Genomic DNA, 25,121 nt, shown 5'->3' on the forward strand with positions numbered 1-25,121 from the left:
TTTTTTTTTTTTTTTAAGATTTTATTTATTTGCGAGAGAGAGAATGAGAGACAGAGAACATGAGAGGGAGGAGGTTCAGAGGGAGAAGCAGACTCCCCGCTGAGCAGGGAGCCCGATGCGGGAACTTGATCCCGGGACTCCAGGATCATGACCTGAGCCGAAGGCAGTCGCTTAACCAACTGAGCCACCCAGGTGCCCAAATGGCTGATAATATTCTTAAAGGCTGCCAGTATATCCCCCCAAATTAACCAGAATTATATAATTATTATAGTTAACATCTACTAAGCATCTTTTCTCTGCTTAACAGAGAAATTATACATCTCATTTACTGTTCACAGCAACCCTATGAGGTAAATATTACCATCCTGTTTTTTTTACAGGTGAGGAAATGGAGGCTTACAGAGATAAAATGACTCACCCAAGGTCACATAACTGGAAGTGGTGGAACCAAGTCTTAAACCCAGCCTGAATCCAGAGCTTGTGCTCTGAACATGATGCTATAGTTGCACTTTAAACAAAACAACTGTAAAAGGTAGGAGCAAAGTTATTTTAACTCAGAGGTTTCCAAACACTACGTAGCAGTAAACTCTTCTCCAAATAAAATGCTTCTCAGAAGCCAGTATATAAAATATACAAAAGCTAAGCAACCCTCCTGACAGTATCTGAGGCTTCAACAGAACTTATCAGAGCACATCCTGAACACGACTATTTTCTATCATGCCAATTGGGTGTAAGTGGTAATACTGCTCTGTATTTTAAGTTCTAATAAAAACGACTTATATTTAAATGGAGAGAATGCAAGATCAATAGAGATCTGTGCTCTAATAACATGTATTTTTACTTTAATTGAGAACGTATTTCTAACTCAATGGTTTTAATATACTTAAAACCAATAATTTGCCTAAAATGATGGGAGGGGGCACTGAATGGGACCAGAGCTTGAAACATAATGTTCAAAATTTACCCACACAAAAAATTTTGTGGACAGATTACCTGTATAAACTTTTGGACATTAAGAAAGGAGAAGGGGAGATGGGAATATAATTTTAAGAGTGTTCCAATGCCCAACTCTCATATTGGGGTTTTTCAATACAAATAACTTGCTTATCCTCAACTTTGACATTTTAAAAAATGTTAAGTGAAGAGCAAATAATGAAAATGTTAAAGTGCACTTTGTTGTCAAGAGAGCAATATATTGTAACATAGCAACAAAAGATTTGTTAAAACTGTCAATGAAGCCAGGTAGGCAAAAACTTTGCTGATTTATTTCAGTCCAGTCAGCTTTAAATTTCCTCATGAATGCTTCAATAGCAGCAGTGAAAGCAGCTTATTCTGCAGTCAAAGCAGCTCGACGTTGCTGTCTTTAGCAATTTGTATGAAAATAAAAAATAAAATCTTAACCACCCAACTCAGATGCTTCATGATGATTTTGTAGAAACGGATGTTTCTACAGCTTCCCTGTTACATATTAATGGAAGTATATTAATATTTGTGGTGTGAATTTACTAAAACACCTGTTAAGTATTTTCACATTAATTGAGGGTTATTATTTTTCTCAGAAAATCACAAACTGAGTCTAGTTTTCTGTGAAACATTTAAAGAAAGGAAGGAAATGGCAGACTGTAGTCTCAATCACCCCTGCCTAAAAATGGTAACTTTATTCTAAGCAGTACAAACAAACTCCTATTTGTTTCCATAATAAACACACCTATGAGTTAATAGTGTTTTCTCCTTGTGAAGCAGGTGACCTTACCAAGTGACTGAGGTCTGGACCCAGGTTTCATCTCAAAGGCCCTGTACTCAAAAAACAGGGAACTGGTGAGATGATCTCAAGATTTGTTTCAATACATGTTGAAATGCTCTGTGCTTCATCCAACACATTGTCCAAATTCTTTCCACATTTAGCCAAAACTAAAACCTATGGATTCCAAGTTGTAAAATATTTTCTCTGGATTGCAAATATCAGCCAGCCAAGCAACCAACCAACCAACTGATCAATTAACAAAGCCTTGTCTTAGACACCAAGTTCTGCTGGTTGTCTCAGGTAGGGAAGACCTGACTTTTAGTTATGTAAATTGGGACAAGTCCTGTTAAGTGTGGCTTTCTCGTCTACAAAATGGGGATTACATGTCTTTCCTATTTCATTGAGTTGTCTTGGAACAGTGAGATAATTTCTGAAGCTGACTGTAAGCAACTAATGTAAGTTATTCATTTATCATTAAGCTTATCTTTTCAGACCTCTTTCAGACCTGAATTTTAAATGCAGTGTTAAGAGATTCAAAACTGAATACAAACACATAAGCCTCATAAAATACATGTCTGAAGAGAAAGGTCCAAGCATTTGAAATTCTTGTGGATCAGGATGGGAAAGCAAAACCTGCACAATGCCAAACTGTCCTGAACTTGCATCTCCATTTAAGGTCAGAAAACCAGAACAAAGTATTTTTTTTTTAAATATTTTATTTTATTTATTTGAGAGAGAGAATGAGAGACAGAGAGCATGAGAGGGAGGAGGGTCAGAGGGAGAAGCAGACTCCCCGCCGAGCAGGGAGCCCGACGCGGGACTCGATCCTGGGACTCCAGGATCATGACCTGAGCCGAAGGCAGTCGCTTAACCAACTGAGCCACCCAGGCACCCCAGAACAAAGGTTTTTATGGATTGATGAACCTATAAAATGTACATATGGAGATACTCAATTTTATGTGTATGTATACATATATGTGTGTCTGTATGAAAAGGGCTCTTCAAAAATGGACTGAGATAATTTGGTTAGGTCCTGGGAGTTATATTGTTTTGTTCTGCATTAAGATGGGCTTTTGAGATTCCTCTATATGGTTTATTTCTATGTGCTAAAAGTATATCATTTTCAAATTTAATCAATTAACATCTCGATCATGTGCTTTAATTACTGTACTTTTTAAAGTTTTAGAATTAGAAAATATATAATTATTGAAAATCAAAGTATACAATGATAATTTTTAAAGTAATCAAAAATTAGGGATGCCTGGGTGGCTCAGTTGGTTAAGCGTCTGCCTTTGGCTAAGATCATGATCCCAGGGTCCTGGGACTGAGTCCCGCTTCCTGCTCCTTGCTCAGCTCTCCCTCTGCCTGCCACTCCCCCTGCTTGTGAGCAAGCGAGCACTCCCTCTCTGACAAATAAATCTTTAAAAAAAATTAAATCTCCACCAGCCTTGTCTCCTGTCAACTCATTCTCCACATGTGTCACTGTGTAGTATGTGTCCTTCCTACTCCTCCATCCTTTTTACTGTACACACACAATCAAATTGTTTTACCAAGATATGTTACCGAGACTAAAATTCCACTTGTCTTAATAGCTTAGCCAGTCCTCCTCGGCTGGCCCTATAGTGAGGACAACCACACCTCCTCTATATCTTGTCACATGGTTCTGAAGCTCCTATACCTACCTGCTTTGCTAATCAGTCCATCTACTCTTCCACCCATCACTCTCAGACCCCTTCTTTCTTCAGCCCTGATCACAGTCACTACATCCTATACCCCTTCCTTCTTCTCAACATTAATCTTTTTACTTATCTATGTACCTTATAAAGAATTTTACTTTTTTCCCCTAATTTTTTTTTTTTTTTTTTTTTTAGATTTTATTTATTTAGGGCGCCTGGGTGGCTCAGTCGGTTAAGCGACTGCCTTCGGCTCAGGTCATGATCCTGGAGTCCCAGGATCGAGTCCCGCATCGGGCTACCTGCTCAGCAGGGAATCTGCTTCTCCCTCTCCCGCTCCCCCCTCTTGTGCTCTTTCTCTCTCTCACTCTCTCAAAAAAAAAAAAAAAAATTTTTATTTATTTATTTGAGACAGAATGAGAGAGAGAGAGAGCACATGAGAGGGGGGAGGGTCAGAGGGAGAAGCAGACTCCCCGCTGAGCAGGGAGCCCGATGCGGGACTCGATCCAGGGACTCCAGGATCATGACCTGAGCCGAAGGCAGTCGCTTAACCGACTGAGCCACCCAGGCGCCCCTTTTTCCCCTAATTCTCACACTGTTTTCATTGCATATGGACTAACTGCATTATATAAACCAATAAATCAAGACATTGCATGTTATTGTGAGGGTAAGCATGTTGTGCATTAAACTGATGGGGTATAAATACTGAATTATGAAGCTGAATTTATATACCAGTATGTAATATGAGGTAGGAACGAATTTTAAAAAAGATTATTTTCAGTATGATGGTCATCTTACTTAGTTCTCCTTTGCTACTTAATTTTTCCCACATTGTCTATTCATTCTTATGGTTCCCTTCCTGAAAAATATTAAGAAAACTCTACCTTTTAGTATTTTACTGCTTGACCACAGTGCTACATTATCTGTAGAAACTAAAGGTTTAAGAACATACTAAGTCAACAAAATAAGAGGGTTTTTTTGGGGGGGGGGGGGTTGGGAGGTGAATACAAAGAACTCTCAGGAATAAATAAGCACATTTACAAATACATAAAAGTTTTAAAACCCTGCATAAATAAATGCTTCTATCAAATACCCTAACTTCCCAGATTATTTCAAATGAAACAATCTGGGGCATTATTATTATTTTTTAAAGATTTTATTTGAGAGAGAGGGGAGGGTCAGAGGGACAAGCAGACTCCCCACTGAGCAGGGAGCCCGATGTGGGACTCGATCCCAGGAGTCCAGGATCATGACCTGAGCCGAAGGCAGTCGCTTAACCAACTGAGCCACCCAGGCGCCCTGCGGCATTATTATTTATAAGAAGGAAGCTAATGAAAAAGGTCTTACGGTGATGATTCCAGAACGATGCTATTAGCTTGTGTTGAAGATGGAGATCTGTGATTCACAAATACTTCACTTGGGGAAGTGTGAACCACATGGTCTACCAAATGACCAACTGAAGATGGTCGTAACCGGGTTCCCTCTTGTGTGAATGCAGAATTTCGACTACATAAAGAGGAAGAAAAATTGAGTGAAAATGTGGTTTAATTCAACTTTTTCCAGTTTCTTACTTATTTGATTACATTAGAAAGTGGGTATATGTTTTAACACTAACCACACTAAGCAAAATCTCTGACAAAGATAGTATGATTCAAACAGAAAGAATACCAAACAGGAAGTGAAGTCTAAGATCTGAACTACAGTCAGTGATCTGCCACAAGGGTTTTACCTGTTCAATCTATTATATCTACCAACCTTAATGTCTGAAGGCTTTAGTCACTACAACTTAGTGTCTTAATCAGCATTTATAGGATTAGAGCATTTATACCTCATTTTATTGCACTTTGCTTTATTGCTTCTTCTTTTTAAAAGATTTATTTCTTTCAGAGAGACAGAGAATGAGAGAGAGTGCATGAGCAGGGGAGGGGCAGAGGGAAAGAATCACAAGCAGACTCCCCAGAGAGTGCAGAGCCTGATGCGGGGCTTGATACTACAACCCCGAGATCATGACCTGGGCCAAAATCAAGAATCAGACACCCAACTGACTGAGCCACCCAGGCATCCCTCTTCTTTTTTTAAAAAAGGTTTTGAAGGTTTGCAGTTACTCTGCATGGAGCAAGTCTATTGGGTGCCATTTCTCCAATAGCATTTGTTCACTTCATGTCTCTGTCACATTTTGGTAATTCTTGCATTATTTCAGACTTTATCATTACTGTTTTTGTTACAGTAATCTGTGATCAGTGATTATGACTCACTGAAAGCTTAAATGGTAGTTAGCATTTTTAGTAATAAAGTGTTTTTAATTAAAGCATGCACACTGATTTTTTACACATTGCTGTTGCACATTTAATGGAATACAGTAGAGTGTAAATATAACTTCTACATGTACTAAGAAATAGAAGCAATTCAGTGACTTGCTTCATTGCAGTGGTCTGGAACCAAATCTGCAATATCGCCAAGGTATACCTGTATAAAGTAAAGGGAGAGGATAAATAATTCAGAAATATCTCTGGTGTGTGTTCTTTTTTAATCCTTATAAAAGCTTTTATTTACGGGACTTCTTAAAATTCCTAAAAATAAGTAATGTATAACATATTTCCATCCACATAAGTGACAGTCACATGAATTATTATTTTCATTATTATTAATTATGACAGCTAACATTTGAACACTTATTATGTGCTAGGCATTGTTCTAAGCATTTTCTATATATCACCTCATTTAACCCTTGTAACAATACTACAAGAAAGACACTTATTATAATTCGTAGATGAGGAAAATGGGACAAAGAGATTAATTAACTTGCTCAAAGTTCAAACTTTCAGTGATTCCAGGGCCCATGCTCTTAACCATCACACTATATTGTCTCTTTAGGATTGAGAAAAAAAACTTTTCAGATCATATCTAAAACTGTTTCATCACCTAGGAAATTTAATCAGAGCTACTGCTAATTAATTAACTCAATCATCTTTCCTCTGTCTTCTGTAATCTGCTCTAATTATTTAGTGGTACTAGTAACAAATAGAGAAACGGGTGGCTGGAAAATGGACCAAAAAAGATGGTTCGGGATTTTCTTCAAATAGTTGATTAACCTCCAAACATATGCAGTATTTTATAAAGGAAGATGATTTAGCAATCTACAATTAGTAAGAGAAAAACTTGTGAGTCTATCTTTTTTAGCAGCTTAGCAGCTAGGAAGACACATAGGTATGAGGTAATGTTCTCTAAACCAAACTTTACTTTTGTTATGGTAAAAGTTTATTCTTGGGCTGAAAAACACCCACTGGTGACACAACTTTTAGAATTTAGTACAGGGGCGCCTGGGTGGGTCAGTTGGCTGGGTGTCCAACTCTTCATTTCAGCTCAGATTGTGATCTCGGTGTCATGGGATCAAGCCTCACATCAGGCTCTGTGCTCAGTGCTGAGTCTACTTGTCCAGCCCTGAGTCTACTTTGTCCCTCTCCCTCTGCTCCTTCCCCTGCTTGTGCTCTCTAAAATAAATAAAAAAAATCTTTTAAAAAAGTAGAATGTAGTACACACTTATTGGATATTAATGTGTTTAAAATATTTCTGAAGTTACACTACTTCAAATATTATATTCCATACCAAAACTCAAATATTTTGTATTCAACCTTTTGGGTGAACAAAGTCTATGAATACACTGACATCTGTTTATCATTATTTAATTACATACATATATTATACACAATATATTTGTTAATACATTATAAAATTAACATCTTCAGCCAGTACAAGTTGATTATCTTATTATTATCTATACCAAACCATAGTTTTTATGAGAAATACTAGAATGAAGTATATAAACAGTAAGTGGTGAGTAATATAGGCTTCTTAGCACAGATATGGCTAAGCTTATGGGAACTTATGTTGGAAACCCCTTTTTCCAGACCAAAGAAAGTGGTGGAACAGTTGGGGTAGGAGGTTAGGTAAGACGATCACAATCATTTAGCATTTTCAAACAATATATGCTTCCCTAGGAATTCTGGAGAGCCACATGAAAAAGGATTATGTCAGTAACAACCACATTTCCAGATTTTAACTCTATTACTAATAGATCTTGATTTATTGGCTAGACACCCACTCTGTACAGGAAAGTGAGCATCCTTGTTCAATGTTCTACTCCCTCATTCGATGAGACTTTTCCATGCCACTTATGCAGTAAGCTTCAGGCTATGTGGAAATAATGCTCTGGAGCAACAAAAATCATGTTTGACTAAGATATTTAAATGTAAAGATTTACGTATTTTGATCTTCAGGCAAGTCTACAGTCAGTCTGTACTTACTGATTAGGAGTTCCAGGTGGAGATCGTGATGGAAGGCTTTGTGTTTCTAACCTGTCATCAGATATTGAATTTCTGCTTACCACTTCCCAATCCATTAATTTCCGTGCCAAGGGCTTACTTGGGGATCTGCAGAAATAATTTGATATGTAAAAATTTTTATTTTTATACCCTCAACTATAAACCAAATCTTAGAATTTGTCTTAATAGATCATATTCTAGATGAGTAAACATAGTTTACTTAAAAGAAATTAATGCATTTAGTGGCTATTTACCCCATAATTTCCTAAGAAATTAAATCTGCTTTGTATGAAGAAGGAAGGAAAGACATGCTAAGAGTATATCTTAAGACATACTTAAGAGAAAATAGGGAAGAGGAGAAAAAGAAAAGAAAGGAAAAAAGCAAAGGAGTAGCTGGCTACCAAGTTACCTCATTTATAGCAACATTATAAATATTGCCTATTCCAGAGTTTCTGAAACTTTAGCTCATCTTGTGATGTATTAAACAATTGCCAGCATATTATCTTCTAAATACCCTTAAATCTACACCCTGATCCTCTACCTTAATAGAGGATGGGGTGAAAATGATAATTATGTATATTATAATTTTTTACATTTTACATATAGTAGCAGGCTAGTGGATTGTTTTGTTTTTTAAAAAAACATTCTGTCTTGTGGTAAGGAGTAGAAGACTACGTTTTATTACCTATCTACATATTGTCAGCTACCACAGTGATGAAGATGAGAACTAAGTAATCTTTTCAGAAAAGATACGGACCTTTGTAGAATATTAAAAAATATTCAAATTCCTATAGTGGCCAAAATTCATGGAAAATGTATGACATCTACTTTTTGACATGAAGAGTTAATATGAAGGTTAATATAAGGAATTACACTACTTACATAAAAACACATAATAAATAATCTTGTAAGCTGATAGTTTTATATTTCACTAATAAATTCACTGAAGCACATAGAAATTGACTGGACTAAAAAGCACAGTAACACCAAGAATACTCAATAAAATTTATAGACCTAGTACGAAGCATTAAAATAATGATAAGTAGACAGTACTAGTTTTGACCTTTCATGAGACAAAGCATGTAAGTATCTATGTCTAAATATCTAAATTTACCAGTACAATGTATGACCCTAGGTCCTTCCCTACCTCCTGCATTTTATGATTTATGAGTATCTAAATTTTCAGTGTAATATTTTAGTCTATTAATTAAACCACAAGTATCTTAAATTACTTATGAATCCAAACCACACAAGTGCCCCATCATTTTGGGTATTCATAGCCAAAACCTTTTTTTAGTTTGGCCGAATGACATCTCCTTAATTTAAGAACATCATTTCCTAAAACAGATGTAATGCTATTGATTAAAAAAAAAAAAAAAAAGGCACTGGCTCAGATCTCATTTTTCATAAATGAACTCAAAGTAATATAAGGATGAACATTTCCCATTATCCTGAGTTCAAATTATAGGGTTTTCCTACTTGAAGACAATCAGGACACCATTTAGCCCAACATCCTAATATTGCTGTGCAAACTCATATTCCTTTAGTCACAATAAGATGGAAAAAAAAGAATATTTCATGCATTTGATTTTTAAAATGAAGAGTACTAAAAGAAACCTTAGCATTTACTGCTCTTCTATTAGCCAATTCTCAAAGTTAACAAGCTATTCTTTCCCATATATTAGACTACTAAATGTAAACTGCAGGAGTTCATAATCATAGATCAACTACTTACGTTTTCAAAGAGATGGAAAAAATCATTTGAAGGAGGAAAAAATCTAGCTATACTCACCCAGTATAGAGCATCAGAACACTTTACTGTTGTTAATAAACTAAACATGGTTGGAAATGCTCTGCGTTTTTTAAAACTAAATTTCAAGTGTTTTATTAACAGCTTTAACCTCAGAGACCCACCCACTCAAGCTTGCTGTCTGTGTTTCCTGTTGAATGTGGAAATTTCAGAGAAAAAAATACCACACTTCATCAGAGTGTTTGCAATGTGGTAAATATATTTTCTGACCATGGCACTGTATTCTTCTGTTGCATGTGAACATTCTTTTGCTTTTCTTCTTAGATTTTATACAACAACTGAAAAAGTGTGAAAGCAATTCAAAGAGGAGACATACTGGGGGGAAAAATTATTTATTTATTATTGCTGAAAACACCATCTTACATTGAAACTTTAAGAAGAAACCTTTTATATCTATATACCACCAATTAAAATTCTAAGAAGTGGACAAGAATTCTAGAATTCTCTAATAATTTAACAGAATAACTCAGCAATTGCTAAAACCATGAGAGTATTTTGGTAGATATGCATCAGGTCTCAGGTCATCACAAGATTGTGATATATTACAAAAACAACCCCAGAGAAGCTTAAGTCTTTTGGAGATGGCAAGATCATTAAAACAATACCATTAAATGCAACTTTATCCCTGTTGATGACTTCTTATTCAGAGGAGGATTCACGGAATTCCACATAACAAAAGAATTGGGACAGTTATTTGAGGCTTCTCATATTGGAATTTTAGCCTACTATTCGTTAATATTTGTTTTATAAAATAACCTATTAAACAATTTCTCATTTTAATAATGCATATACAAAATGAAGAACTAAGATGCAGGTATAATTGTGAATATTTCTCAAGGTCACATATGATCAAAATATTAAAGCACTAAAACTTATAAAGTAATTTGCATGGGATATTAACATTAATAAATACATCTATAATTTGGTGTTCATATGAGGATGTCATACTACAGTGGAACTAATTATCAAATCATGTTCACTATATTTTTTTAAAAAAGATTTTATTTATTTATTTGATAGAGAGAGACACAGCAAGAGAGGGAACACAAACAGGGGGAGTGGGAGAGGGAGAAGCAGGCCTCCCATGGAGCAGGAAGCCCAATGTGGGGCTCGATCCCAGGACCCCTGGATCATGACCTGAGCCAAAGGCAGGCACTTAACGACTGAGCCACCCAGGCGCCCCTCATGTTCACTATTTTTATAAATATCAAGCAAGAAAAAAACTTTAAGCTTGTTAGGAAAAGAAGAAAAGAGCTAAGTATTTTGTTAGATGCATTTTTAACAGAAAAGAATCAGAAAAATACTGATTTTGATTTTAACAAGTCTGAAAGAAATGATACAAATGAAATGTAGTACTAAATACTTGAATACCTTTTATATTAAAACAACAAAGTTAAGAGGAAGTAAATTATTTCATTCTTGAGAAATTTCAAGGAAAAGAATTTCAAAAACACTTTCTGTATATTTTACCTTCCTACAGGTGCTTAGCACTTTCTAACTGGAAACAAGGGTACCTAAGAAAGAGGGAAGATCTGAATAATTTCAGTAGCCATGTCTATTAGAGTAGGCATCTCTGTTCTTAATTTTTTTCTTTTCTCCCTTCCCTAATAATCAAGTAATCAAATAACCATTAATATGACAATAAGGTTTATATTTAATAGAGAAATGACAATATTTCCTTCATAAATCTAAAAACAAGACATAACAATAAATCAAATTCAGAATTTTGAACAAATGTTGAGACGATTTATATCATTCAAATTCAAGTAAGTTTATCACTGCAAAATGCTATCTAGCCCTGACCAGCTAAATCCCTCAAGTCATTGTCACTGACAGTCTTCCTTTTGGATAGATTATTCATAGACAAATGAGGATGAGGCTAAGCCAGGAATGAAGAAAAACAATGCACGTAAATTTTATCATTCAAACACATTTTGATTAATTTTTTGTTTCAAATGTCCTTACTCCAAGGAACTTGAAATAGCCTTTATTAGGGCGCCTGGGTGGCTCAGTCATTAAGCGTCTGCCTTCGGCTCAGGTCATGATCTCAGGGTCCTGGGATCGAGCCCTACATTGGGCTCCCTGCTCTGCGGGAAGCCTGCTTCTCCCTCTCCCCTCCCCCTGCTTGTGTCTCTCTCTGTCAAATAAATAAACAAAATCTTTAAAAAAAAGAAAAAAGAAATAGCCTTTATTATTTATCTTTACAAGCATTCAAGGCATATAGTACTGGCAAAGAGTCAGATAGTTTTAGCAGTGACTCCAACTCCAGAGGCAAGGAAGTGACAGGTTAAAAGGAAGAATCATAAAGTTAAAACTACAGTTTAGGATAAAAGGATTTAATTGTTTAAAGATTTACTGACATAAATGACTAGATTTTTCAATATAAAAGAAAATGCCTATAATACATTAAGTGAAAAAATAAGCAATAAAAAGTATGAAATAATTTTTAAATGAAATAAATATATATACACACACACATCTCTGTGAGGATATACATGGCAAAATATAGTAATAATAATGAATAGTAAGTACCAATTTTTTAAGGGGGGAGAGGGGTGAGGGAGGGAAAGAATCTTAAGCAGATTCCACGCCCAGTGTAGAGCCCAAAGTGGGGCTCCATATCTCAGGACCCTGAGATCATTACCTGAGACGAAATCAAGAGTCAGACACTTAACCAACTGAGCCACGCAGGTGCCCCCCCAATTTTTTTAAAATAATCATGTTGGGTTATGATTTTTCTTTATATTATTTGGCATGTTGGAATTTTTCCCTTTTTAAACAGGGAAACCTTGAACCCAGTTGGGTTTCCCATGTTTGGGGAAATCACAGGAGTCAGAATGACCTGAGTGCAATTTATAAGCCTTTCCCTGAGAGAGCCATCTTTGTGATCATAGTTATCTTCCCAGCCACATAAGTATTGGCATGTTGGGATTTTAAAAAAATAATGAAGTATCACTTATATAAGTAGAACAAACAATAAAGCAATTTCTCCTTCTGGAGAGAAAAAAGAGAAAAACAAAAACTCCTTTTACTCAAGAAACACAAAACAGGAAGGTCTTTTTGATGAAGACTAAGAGCAAAAAATTAAAGTAAAACCAAAAGCAAAATTCTATAATTAATTTTTTATGCCTCCAATGGCAGCAGACACCAAGCAGATGAACTTTTTAATTTAAGGACTTATTCTCTGTAAGCCATTTCCACTGAAAAAACACTGCTTCATTTAAAACACATCTACCATACCACACACATTACTACAAGAGCTGGGGCCAGTGCAGTGAATAAAACAGACAAAACTCCTGCCCTCATAGAGCCTACATTCTAGTGGGGGAGAGAGACAATAAAGGAAGTCATTCTTCACAGCTCTGAGACAGGAAGGCAGCCAAGCGTTCACCTATCTCATGCAGAACAGCAAGAACTATTCTGTAGAGGTTAAAAGTGTGGGTAAGAACTGGGAGGCCTGCATGAGAATCCTGCTACATCCCTTACTATCTCAGTTAAATTATTCAAATGCACTGTGCTCAGTTTTCTTACCTGTAATGGAATTTACCTCACTGAATTATGGGGATTGTGAGATCATACACAAAAATTGCCTGGCACAGATAAATACAAAATAAATGTTAGCCACTATTAGATACACTGGCTATCTTCTGTCCACTCACATCCCCATACAGTTGATTCCATCACAGCAGCCAGACTGATCCCCCACACCCACTCCCATATTTTATTATGGAACATTTCAAACATAAAAGTATAGAGAATAGTTTAATAAACACTGCACTCAGGACCCAGGTTCAACAATCATCATCATGGTCAATCTTGTTTCCTCCCTACCATTTACTTGAACCCTCTCACCCCAATTATTCTGAAGCAAATCCTAGAAATCATGGTATTTGTAAATATTTCAGTTTACCACTGTAAAACATGACAACTCTGCCAGGTTGTTAAAAATACAAGTCAGTTTATACTCCTTCCAGGAAGGGAGGATCTCAGCCCTTAAATCCAAAGTCCTTACCATTTCTAACATGGGGTCATTCAAGTTCTGGCTGCTACCTATCTTCCTCTCTAACCACTTTCTCTAGCGCTGCCTTATTCTTTCTGGCCCATTACTGGCCTGCCTACTCTTCCTCCAACATGACAAGTGGGCTCCAGCTCCATGGCCTTGTGCTGCCTCAGTCCTTTACTTACATCAGGTATCTGTTGCACCAAGCAGAATTTAAGCTCCATGGGACTAAGTTGTGTATTTTGTTCTTCACTGTATTCCCAGAGCCTGACACAATGCTCAGTAGAGTAGGTCTTCGATAAATATTTGCTGCCACCAATTTGGTCATTCTTCCTCCTTTCATTTATTGGATAATCCTGTTAAGACTGTTGCTCACACATCTCAAACTAGACCTGTGCCAGTTTAACTCCTTTTTCCAATACAAATTTGTTCTCTTTCCTGCATCCCCTTGTCCATTTTATGTCACTCAAATCTGATGGTCTTCCCAGATACTCCTGTCTCTAACACTACCTCCATCTAATTGATTAACAACTTCTTATAGTTCTACCTACAAAATGTTTCCCAAATTTGTTCCCTAGTCTCCATTTCATCACCACTGTTTTAGTTCAGGCCTTCGTTATTTTCACTTGGATTACCGCAATAACCTTCTAATTGGTTTCTTAGTACTGAGTCCTTACTTCTAACCCATTCTCTATCAACTGCTCATAAACCTGTTTTCTAAAACATAAACCTGACTATGTCATTTCACTTGTTAAAAAGCAAACTGGTTATAAACAGCTCCTAAAAATATCAAGATAACTAAATGGCACCCCAAAAAATAAACTTACTTCTTAACAATGTGATTTAAAGAAATACGGAAATGGACCGAATACTATATGAAATTAATCATTATGTTTTTCAAAAATGTTTTTAAAAATGAAGGAAATGAATTTTCTAACAAAATGTTACACTAATAATATAATACTTGATTCAGCCTCGTCAGAACTATAATGCTTGGCACAGGATTTATCTCACTCATGTAAAAAACAAAAAAAGGGAATGAATAAACTAGACAAATTATTTCATTACTCCCTCAACATAACTTATTATTTAATTAAATAAAGGATCATGTGATAATTCTGTAATCACACTTGGAAAAAGGGTTTTTAGTAATTTTAATCTTTTAAAAACAATTCAGAACTGAAATAGAGGTGGCTTACCTTGCAAATACCCTGTCTTTATTTGCTTTTTCTTTGCCATACTGAACTGACTGGACTTCAGTTCTCCCACTGAAATACATAAACATGCACAATAATAAAATCTTAAAGAGAACTCTAAGATAAAATAAGAACATACAACATGATTATATTACAACTTCGTAAGAGACAAATTTCTAGCAGAGAAAAGGGGGCAGAGGATAAGAAAAGACTGGACTAAATTCCAGTTCTACCTGAATGGATGAAGCTTATTTATGGCTCTTCCACTAATGAACAACGATGTTCCACAGACACTCCATTTTCAGATACTTCTTTATTTGAGAATGACTATCACTCTCACATCATAGGTTGGGTCTGTGATTTAGCTAGTGTCTCTACTACTCCTTGATGAAGGACCTGAAACATGGGGAATCTTGAGGATTCTTGCTCTTTTCTTGGGCTTTTCTTTCTTGTCTACTGATGATCACAGATATGAAGACTATTTATATCCTCAAATCCTTCCTTGTCCAGACATAGGCAACTCCAGACTTTTGTACACAGGAAGGAACTAAGGACAGAAATATGGTTGCAAATTGTGCACTGTAAGCAATTTGTCCTGAAGCCGATCCATCTAGCAAGCACACAGTTTACGCATGGAAACTGAGCCTCCTCTGTGGTAAAGCAATGTGTTCAGACCAAATCTGTTACTAAAAACTTGGTTCTCAGAGAATTTGCTACTTGACACATCACATTATTTAAGTGTGAATAGACATAAATGTCTAGTATATCAAATGTAACCATTTACACATATAGGTATAATTAATATAAGAATAGCCAAATATAGGTTTCCAAAGCAAAGCAAGAAATTTTAAGATCATCTTCCATGGATAAGTATGGATACATGTGAACAGAATGGTCCATCTGTTGAAGTTTTAATGGAAAAGTCAGAAACCCAACCATGATTTTTAAACTTAGGTACACTGAAGTTTCTTAAGAAAATATATTTCCTCTAAGAAGGATAAAGTATACTTGCAATTGTGAAAAAGGTAACAAATTGAGGTTCACTGTTATTTTGTATTTCCACATTAGAACAATGATTTTAATCCCTTGCATATTTTGGAAGAGAGATAATAAAGGTGTGTATTTGAGTAGGTTGATGGAGTAGAATTAATAAATTCTCTGATATCTGAATTCCATCTCTCAGTCTAAATAATATATCAACATTTTAAGTCTTACAAAAGTTCTAGTATTTCCAACCACTGCTTATTATGAGGGGAAAAAAATATTTATTTAACGCATACCCATTAGGGACAGGACCGTGTCCAGATAAATATTTGTCATGCTGCCATTCCTTCCTCAATTACAGGATTATTAATCATTTTGATGATTAAAAGGTATTTTGGCTATGTTTTAAAAGTTCGTAAGGACTACAAACATAAAACTTAACTTTTACAACTATAAACATATACGGTTTACCTATATACACTAATTTAATTTAATGTGAACTGAGCTGTCATGGGCCTCAATCCTCCTCCTGTGATCAGCTAAGTTTTGTAGGAGGCTTGCTAGACTCACAACTTCCTTTGTGAGTTGGCCTTCTGTTAGGTTCTACTTTTCTTCTGGTGGGAGATCAGAAAGTAGAGGAAGTCAAAAGCAGAAGACTGACAGACGCTGGTGGCTGCTGTAACAATAGTGGGAACAGAACGCTGGGAGAAACAGCACCTTCTAGACGGTGTGTACCATCCCTGATCAAAGCAGCCCCTCTCGGGCAGACCCAGAACCAACAGTGACAGTGGCTCTAACGACGGAATAGCAGGTTTAGGCTTACGGATACCGGCCTAGATGTAACACAAGTTTCCGATCCTTAAGTATTACCCATTCTTCCTGTTTCCTTCTCTAAAACCCTCCTTCTCCCTTTTGTTTTGACAGCCTCTCTAATACCTGTGTAACCAATTCCCTCAAACTGCTTTTATTTGAAAAATCAAAAGGACTTTCTGTGTCTCTGACTGATAATTTACCAGTAAAGAGGATTCAAATGGGACACTATTACTCAAAAGGCTGGATTAACAAGTTGAATTTTGTAACAAAAACATAAAGGTAAAATTGAAATATGAGGGAGCATAATATTTCACATTATCCATAATATTGTTTTTTAGGGTTTAATATTACTATTATTAGAACAAAATGCAAAACTGTACCATAGTCTAAGAACACCAAATTCTGAGAGTAAGATACTTATTTTTAGAACAATGAGAAAATGACAATTCGTAAAAGAATACAGGCTCATTATAAGTAATTTTAGCAACATAGGAAAGCAAAACAAGAAGATTTTTTAAAACTCCAAATTAAAGAAAATTAAATTAAATTAAAAAACAGTAAGACCCCCAAATTTAGCCAGAGTCTTATCCCTAAGAAATAATCTCCATTATCAGCAGGTAAAAATCATTCTAAAACTCTCTCTCCATACATAAAAAATGCTATAAATAGGGACATAATTCTATTAACAAAATGATTATGCTATATATCCCACTCTTAATGAAAACAGTATTAAACTGATTTCCCTTGAACTAAAAGAAAGAAAATGACTGCCATTCATATACAAAGAAAGAGAGATTAGGAAAACCTTAAGGAGTTGGTGTTATTAATATTTAATTTTTGTTAATATGGATTCTCATGCTTCCACTAGTCCCTTGCTTCCTCATTTTCTTATACTGTCACTTTTACTTTATCAAAGTTTATAGCATTTTAATTCTGTTCTATAGTCATATTTATGATAGTTATCAAGGATTAGTTCTAACCTTTATTCTTACTTCTTTTACCAAGATTCTTTTTGAGTCATGTTGACTTATCTTAAAATAAGTTTTTTTCTGGGTGCCTGGCTGGCTCAGTCAGTAAAGCATGTGACTCTTGATTTCAGGGTTGTGAGTTAGAGCCCCACATTGGGTGTAGAGATCACCTAAACATAAAATCTTAAAAAAAATTTTTTTTCCCAGATGGGCTCAGAGATGTTATATTCCCTGAAGTTTTGTATATTTGATGTTTATTGGCTTTAGACTTGAACGGCAAACTGGGTAAGTTTAATATTTTTCAGTCACTTTTTTTCTTTAGGACATGGTAGACAAAGAGTGGTTCACATTATTATTAAAACGAAAACCATCAACTTTATGCCAAAAAATTCATTAACTTAGAGGGAAGAGATAAATTGCTTGAAAAACATGAACTACCAAAGCTCACTGAGAAGAGAAAGAAAACCTGAACTGCTTTATATCTATTAAAGAATTTGAATGTGTTGCTCAAAAGCTTCCTATAAACAGAACTTCTGCTCTAGATGGATTAATTGGTAAATTCTGCCAAACATTTTTTTTTAAAGATTTTATTTATTTGAGACAGAGTGAGAGAGAGCGAGCGTGAGAGAGAGCACAACCATGGGGAGCAGCAGAAGAAGAGGGAGAAGGGAGGGAGAAGGAGACTCCCCACTGAGCAGGAAGCACGACGCAGGGCTGGATCCCAGGACCCTGAGATCATGACCTGAGCCGAAGGCAGATGCTTAACCAACTGAGCCACCCAGGCATCCCTTGCCAAACATTTAAAAAGGAAATAATACCATCACTACAGAAATTTTTCTAGAAAATTGAAAATGAGGGAACACTCCCAACTCATTCAGTGAGGCCAAAATTACCCTGACACCAAAACCTCACACAGATATTACAAGAAAACTACAGAGCAGTATCCTTCATGAACACTGATGTAAAAATTGTAAACAAAAATTTGGCAAACTAAATACAACAGCATAGAAAAAGGATAACAGATCATGACCAAATGGGGTTTATCCTAGGAATGTGGGGTGGGGTTAACACTTGAAATTCAATGTAATTCATCATACACATTAAAAAGAAAAACCATATAATCTTTGAAATAGCTGCAGAAAAAACATTTGTCAAAAACCAATATCCAATCCTAACAAAAACTTCCAGCAAATGAGCTGTAGAGGGAACTGCCTCAACATGCATTATATACAGCTTCTATGAAGAGCCTCCAACTAACATTGTACTTAATAGCAAAAGGTTGAATATCTACCCCCCTCCCAAGATAAGGAAAAGACAAGGATATTTATTCTCACCACTTCTATTCAGCACTGTACTGGAGGTTCTAGCTGGGGGAATAAGGAAAGAAAAAGAAATAAAAAGGATCAGAATGGAGAGGAAGAATTAAAACTGCCTTTGTCCTCTAGGTAGAAAATCTGCTGGAAGCTACAAAAAAGCTCCTAGAATAAGTGAGGTAACCAAGGTCTCACTAAACATTAAAAAAAAAGAAAAAAAATCAATTGCATTTCTGCTTAATAGTGAACAGTATGAAATTAAAATTTAAAAAGACCTCAAGAAATTAAGGATAAATTTAGCATAGACCTGTGAAACTTGTAAATTTGTGAAAGACCTGTACACTGAAAAACTACAAACTGAGAGAAGTAAAAGACAACTTAAATAAGTAGAAGACATACCATGTTTCATGAGTTTGAAAACTCAGTATTTTTAAGATGTCAGTTCTCCTGAAATTGATCTATAGTTTCAGCACAATCCTAATTAAAATCCAAGAAGTGGGTTTTGTTTTGTTTTGTTTTGTTTTGTTTGGGAGAGAAAACCTGAATAAAAACTTCTGTACATGAGCGGGAGTGGGGAGGTAGGCAGAGGGAGAGGGGAGAGGGAGAGAGAGAATCTCAAGCAGGCCCCATGCCCAGCGCAGAGCCCCACGTGGGGTTCCATCCCACAACCCGGAGATCATGACCTGAGCCGAAATCAAGAGTTGGACACTTAACTGACTGAACCACCCAGGCGCCCCCCTAAGAAGTCTTTTTTGTAGAAACTGATCAGCTAGTTCTAAAGTTCAGATGAAAATGCAAAAGACCTAAAACATTTGAAACAACTTTTAAAAAGAACAAAGTTGGAGGACTAATACTACTATACTTTAAGACTTATAAATAAATCCAAAAATAAGTCCACACAAATACTGAAAACTGATTTTCAACAAAGGGGCAAAGGCAATTCAGTGGAGAAAGGGTAATCTTTGCAGAAAATGGTGGTGGAACAACTGGCTATCCATATGCAAAAAAAAATGAACTTTATATAGCTTTTGTATATACTTCACACAAAAATTATTTCCAAATGGATCACAGATCTAAGTATAAGAACTAAAACTATAAAACTCTTAAAAGAAAACTGAGGAATAAATCTTTTCAGGCTTGGGTTAGGCAAAGATTTCTTAGCTATGACACAAAAGAAAGATCCATGAAAGAATACAACGGTAAATTAAATTTCATCAAAATTGTGAACTCTTTAGAAGAGGTAACAACAGGCACTAATGAAAATGTAATGGAACTCTGACAGCTGGTGAGTACATAAAATGGTAAAAACCGCTTTGAAAAAATGACTGGCAGTTTCTTGCAAAGTTAAACATACATCTACCTTGTAATCTAGCCATTCCACTCACAGGTATTTAACCAAGGGAAGTTAAACCATATAAATATTTCTACATGAATGCTCACAGCAGCTTTATTTGTAATAGCTCAAACCTGTAAACAATCCAAATGGGGAAACAACAATCACTTAATATCCATAAGCAAGTGAATGGATTAACATATTGTGATGTATCTACACAGTGGAATTATACTCCACAATAAAAAGAAACTAACCACCAATACAGACAACAACATGGATGAATTTCAGAATAATTATGCTGAATCAAAGAGGCTGGACTAAAAAGAGTATGTAACATGTATGTTTCAATTTATATAAAATCCGATAAAATGCAAACCAATTTATAGAGACAGAAAGCAGATCAGTGGTTGCATGGGGACAAAGAAGGGTGGAAGAAAGAGGTTACAGAGGAGCATAAGGGAAAAATGGGGGAGGATATGCTTGCTATCTTGATTATGGTGATGGATTCAGGGATGTAAATATAACTCCAAACATCAAATTTTAGAGGTTAAATATGGTAGCTTATTGTACACCAATTATGCCTTAACAAAGCTGTTTAAAAATATAAAATCTGCTAGTACTAGGCCCATAATCTCTCAAGGGCAATAACAGCCTGAATGGCAGGTATTGCTCCTCACCCTGCCAATATCTTTTTCTTAGATTGTTCTTTAGCTTGTTTTTACTAACTTCTGTGGTTGAAATTTCATTGTTTCAGTGATTTTTCTCCCAAACTGGTTTCTTTAACTGTCTTTTGTACTTGTCATTATGACTAGATTTTGTCTGCTGTGGTAGAGATTGGGTAAAATCCTTGATTTTTTTCTCATTGTATCTGACACCAGTGTGAATTACAGTTGAAGGCAGGTTACTACATTCTATGCATTTCTTTGTTGTCTAAAAGAAATGGTGTGTGTACATTTATGTATATGTCATATTTTCAAGGACAGAGGGAAGGAAAAATTCTGCTAAAGATAAGTGTAGTCCTTAGATAATAACCCTGACGGTCACTTAATTAATAATTAAGTTTATTGAGGGACCACTGTTATGGTCTACACTATTTTCTCAATGGAGATTTCTTCTGCCCCTCCTGAGATTTAGATAAGGAGGCTTTTTTATTTTTTTCTTGACTTTCACCAGTGATCTAATGGACTGTTCTCCCAGCCCATCTGCCCATCCATCTGTCCATCCGTCCATCCATCTGTCCGTCCGTCCGTCCATCCATCCATCCATCCAAGTAGGCTCCACACCCAGCATGGAGCCAAGTGCGGGACTTGAACTCATGACTCTGAGATCAAGAGTCACAAGCTTAACGCACTGAGCCACCCAGATGCCCCATCAGTCTATTTATTTTTAAATTTACGAGTACCATCACCTTAATTTTCTCAAAATTGCTTTTAGGAAGGTTATAGAAGAGTTAAAAATGACACCACTTAAGAATCTGCTGTGCCATTTTTGTGGTTAAAAGTTTCCTAGTTCTGTTTAAGTGTTGCCACTGAATTTGGGGGCTTTTTTTTGGGGGGGGCATATATTTTTAAGAGTATATTAAAAGCATTATACTGTTATTTTTTCTGAGATTACAAATTGGGCATTTATAAATGTTTGAGATTTGCAATATATATCTTTTCTGGGCCACATTTAAATATTTTCTACATGAATATATAACATGAATTAATCTAACACATAATGATAAAAGGTTTTATTTACTGAAGATGGAAAATCTTTTGTGAAGCAGAAACAGAAATGGATAACATTTGTTTTAGTAGAAGATTATGAATGACTTTGCTATGTGATTCTTACCAGGTTGCACTTAAAAACTAGCTTTCATGGATCTTTTTAGAATTCCAGAGGCAAAATTAATCAGAACTTCTCCAAATTTAGAATTATCCCTCAAAGACTTTCCTTCAAGAAAAAATAAAAGCTATCAAGAATAAATAAGACAGTTTTAGGAAAAGGAATCTGGGGTTATTGTTCAATGACTAAATGTGATGTTTGCATAATAGCTGGTTGAACTCTTGATAACAAAGGGTTTAACAAACTCACTCATAAAAAAGCAAAGTACAGTTATCCCCCACTTTTTCAAAGTTTGTGTTATGCCACTCTGCTTTTAAAAAAACGGGGAGAAAATAGCATTCAGCATTTGTTTTGTAGCAAGCCACTGTAGAGGCCGCGCACGCCGCAAGCAGTAAGAGTACCCCACAAAGCTCCTTCCAGTGAAGTACACTCAGCATCTCAGCATTAAGCCACCAGAGCTTTGAACTGTGTCTTTGAGTATCTGTGCTTCCTCTCAATTTATTTTGTGCATTTGTTAGCAAGATGTGTCCTATGAGAGGTGATTCTTGGGGTCTGAAAATGCGAAATAATTTTTCCATATAAATTAATGGTAATGGCTTCTTCACGCCATTTGGCTTACAAAAGGTTTCATGGGAACATTCTACTTTTGGATAGTGAAACTGGCAATTATACGCTCATGCAGAAGACACTTTTGCTTTTACAAATAAAGATGTCTTAGAACAAAGAAAAGTTTTCTTTTAAATATTTAACAAAGTCAATGGAATGCATAACATGTCTAGAACATAAATAATTAAATATGATTAATTTACTTTAGAAAATAATGATCTGAAATATAGTCAATGGAAGAGGTTTCTCCATCTGGTTAAATCACAAGAACCTTTAGAACTTTTTGCTGATCTATAGGGTCCATGCTCCAGAGAGTTTGATTCAGTAGGTGTGTACGAATTATAAACATTCTATGATTGATTAAAACAGACCTTTATTTTAAAGTGAGGAAAAATACAGTAACAAAGCATTAATGCATAAGCAATACTTACCAGTACCGAAATTTTGAACCTAATGTAAAATAATGTGCAAAAAAATTCTTTTGAGGTGGAAGTGGTCTGTCCAAACGGAAGAATGTGTGATGTTCTACACATGCTTTCCATAAATTTTTGCATGCTCTGTAATTCACCATATTAAATCCCAATAATGTTTCTCTAGATTCATGCTGTAATAAATGACAAAATGCAGAGAATACCAGGAAAACATCAGGGTCTAATGCTCCATTTAGTTTACTTTCTACAGATAAATATTCTAACCTTACAAACAACTAATCCTTGTAGCACAATACCTTTTTTGCTTATCCAATAAAAAAGCAGTAAAATAAATGGAAAGGTTTGCAAAATGTGGATCTCACCTCATTCTGTAATATTATGACTCAGGACTTTTATTTTAGAACATAGTTAGAAATAAGCTTAAAAACTGATATATATCTGTTTTCAAAACTTACTAGCTGTAATTCTATTTCAAGGTATAATCCTGGCCTATAAATTAAGCTTTAAGATATACTATCACACCTATTAAAAATAATTTGAAATTTATAAATCTATCTAGATTGTCAATACATAGGAATATTCATTCAGTACTTCTGAACACTATTACGCAACTCAAGTTTTAAAGTAAGCAGCAACATAACAGAATCGTTTTTCTCTAAAAGTTTGGCAAAAATTAATATTTAAATGGTTTCACTGAAGTAAACTATATGTAGTAAGGCACACGTTTTAAGTGTACAGCCCTGGTTTTCACACAATGAGTGCAACCATTTAAAACCCAACCAGAGTAAGAAATGGATTATTACTAGCAACTCTTAAGTATTCTTTGTGCCCCCTTTCTATGAGATTATCTTTGAAAAGGTAATTACTCTTCTGACTTTTATCACCATAGATTATACCTGTTTTTGAACTTTATATACATGGGATCACCCATACATTTCTTTAGGTCTGATTTCTTTTGTTCAGTATTATACATCTATATTCATCCATATGGTTGTGAAACTCATTTTCATTCTATATAATATTCTATCATATGAATATACCGGTTTAGTTATCCATTTGTTATTGATAGACATTTGATGTTTCCAGTTTGAGGATATAAAAATATGGCTATGCGTGTGCATTTCTGTTGTTGGATCATAAGATATCTGTGTTCATCTTCAGTAGATAATGCCCAACGTTTTCCAAAATAGTTAGATCAATATATAACCCCTCCCACCAGCAGTATATCCTCCACATATTCACCAACCACTCACTTCTCAATCTTTTCATTACACTATTCTGGTGGATGTGTAGAAGTATCACATTCTGGTTCTAATTTATACTTCTCTGATGATTAATGAGGTTCAACACCTTCTCATGTTACTGGCCATGTGCATGTCCTCATTTCTGAAGTACGTGTTCAAGTCAGTAGCATATTTTTGAATTGGGATGGATATATAACCAAGGATGTGGTGTATATGTGTGTGTGTACTATATATATCTACTTCACTCTCTTTTTTTTTTTTTTTAAAAGATTTTATTTATTGACTTAATTGACAAAGAGAGAGACAGCAAGAGAGGGAACACAAGCAGGGGGAGTGGGAAAGGGAGAAGCAGGTTTCCCGCTGAGCAGGGAGCCCGATGAGGGGCTTGATCCCAGGATCGAGGGATCATGACCTGAGCCGAAGGCAGAAGCTTAACCACCTGAGCCACCCAGGCACCCCTACTTCACTCCCTTAACAGTATCTTTTGACGAACAGAGTTTTTAATTTTAACACAGTCCAGGTTATTGATCTTTTAAGGTTAGTTTTTCTTCTATGTCCTGTTAAATGTTTGCCTATCAAAAGATATGAAGATAGTTCTGTAACTAAAATACAGTAAGATACCCATGTATAAACATTAAACTACTATGCTAGAAGATAATATGCTTAAAATACCTACTTCTTGATCACCGAAGAATTCTTAATTATGCTTAACAGTGGCTTTGTACGCACTAATAGTTTACATGTTGCACCACACTCCATAAATAATGCAAAATGACAGAGGTCTTACACAGAGCAGTATGCAGTAATGCCTCTCAGTAGAAGAGCCGATCTAAGAATCATATACGTTCTTTTGACAC

The 25,121-nt window shown here is 35.5% G+C and overlaps 1 protein-coding gene across 6 annotated transcripts in view; it reads right to left on the minus strand.

Moving 5' to 3' along the window:
* The window catches only part of PTPN4 (protein tyrosine phosphatase non-receptor type 4), a 233,895-nt gene that overhangs the window by 46,437 nt on the left and 162,337 nt on the right, over positions 1–25,121 (minus strand). For 5 of the 6 annotated variants that reach the window (XM_045869013.3, XM_045869010.3, XM_064586411.1 and 2 more), the window contains 4 exons: positions 23,021–23,193; positions 14,749–14,817; positions 7,722–7,847; positions 4,765–4,923 (listed from right to left, as the gene is read on the minus strand). In XM_045869013.3, coding sequence (XP_045724969.1) covers positions 4,765–4,923; positions 7,722–7,847; positions 14,749–14,817; positions 23,021–23,193 — 527 coding nt within the window. The remainder of the gene's footprint in view (positions 1–4,764; positions 4,924–7,721; positions 7,848–14,748; positions 14,818–23,020; positions 23,194–25,121) is intronic. The other variant, XM_064586413.1, reaches the window with a different exon arrangement.

This window comes from Mirounga angustirostris, unplaced genomic scaffold (assembly GCF_029215605.1).
Source record: "Mirounga angustirostris isolate CCGP_5_RB_7025 unplaced genomic scaffold, mMirAng1.0.hap1 SCAF_3, whole genome shotgun sequence".
Taxonomy (NCBI): Eukaryota; Metazoa; Chordata; class Mammalia; order Carnivora; family Phocidae; genus Mirounga; species Mirounga angustirostris.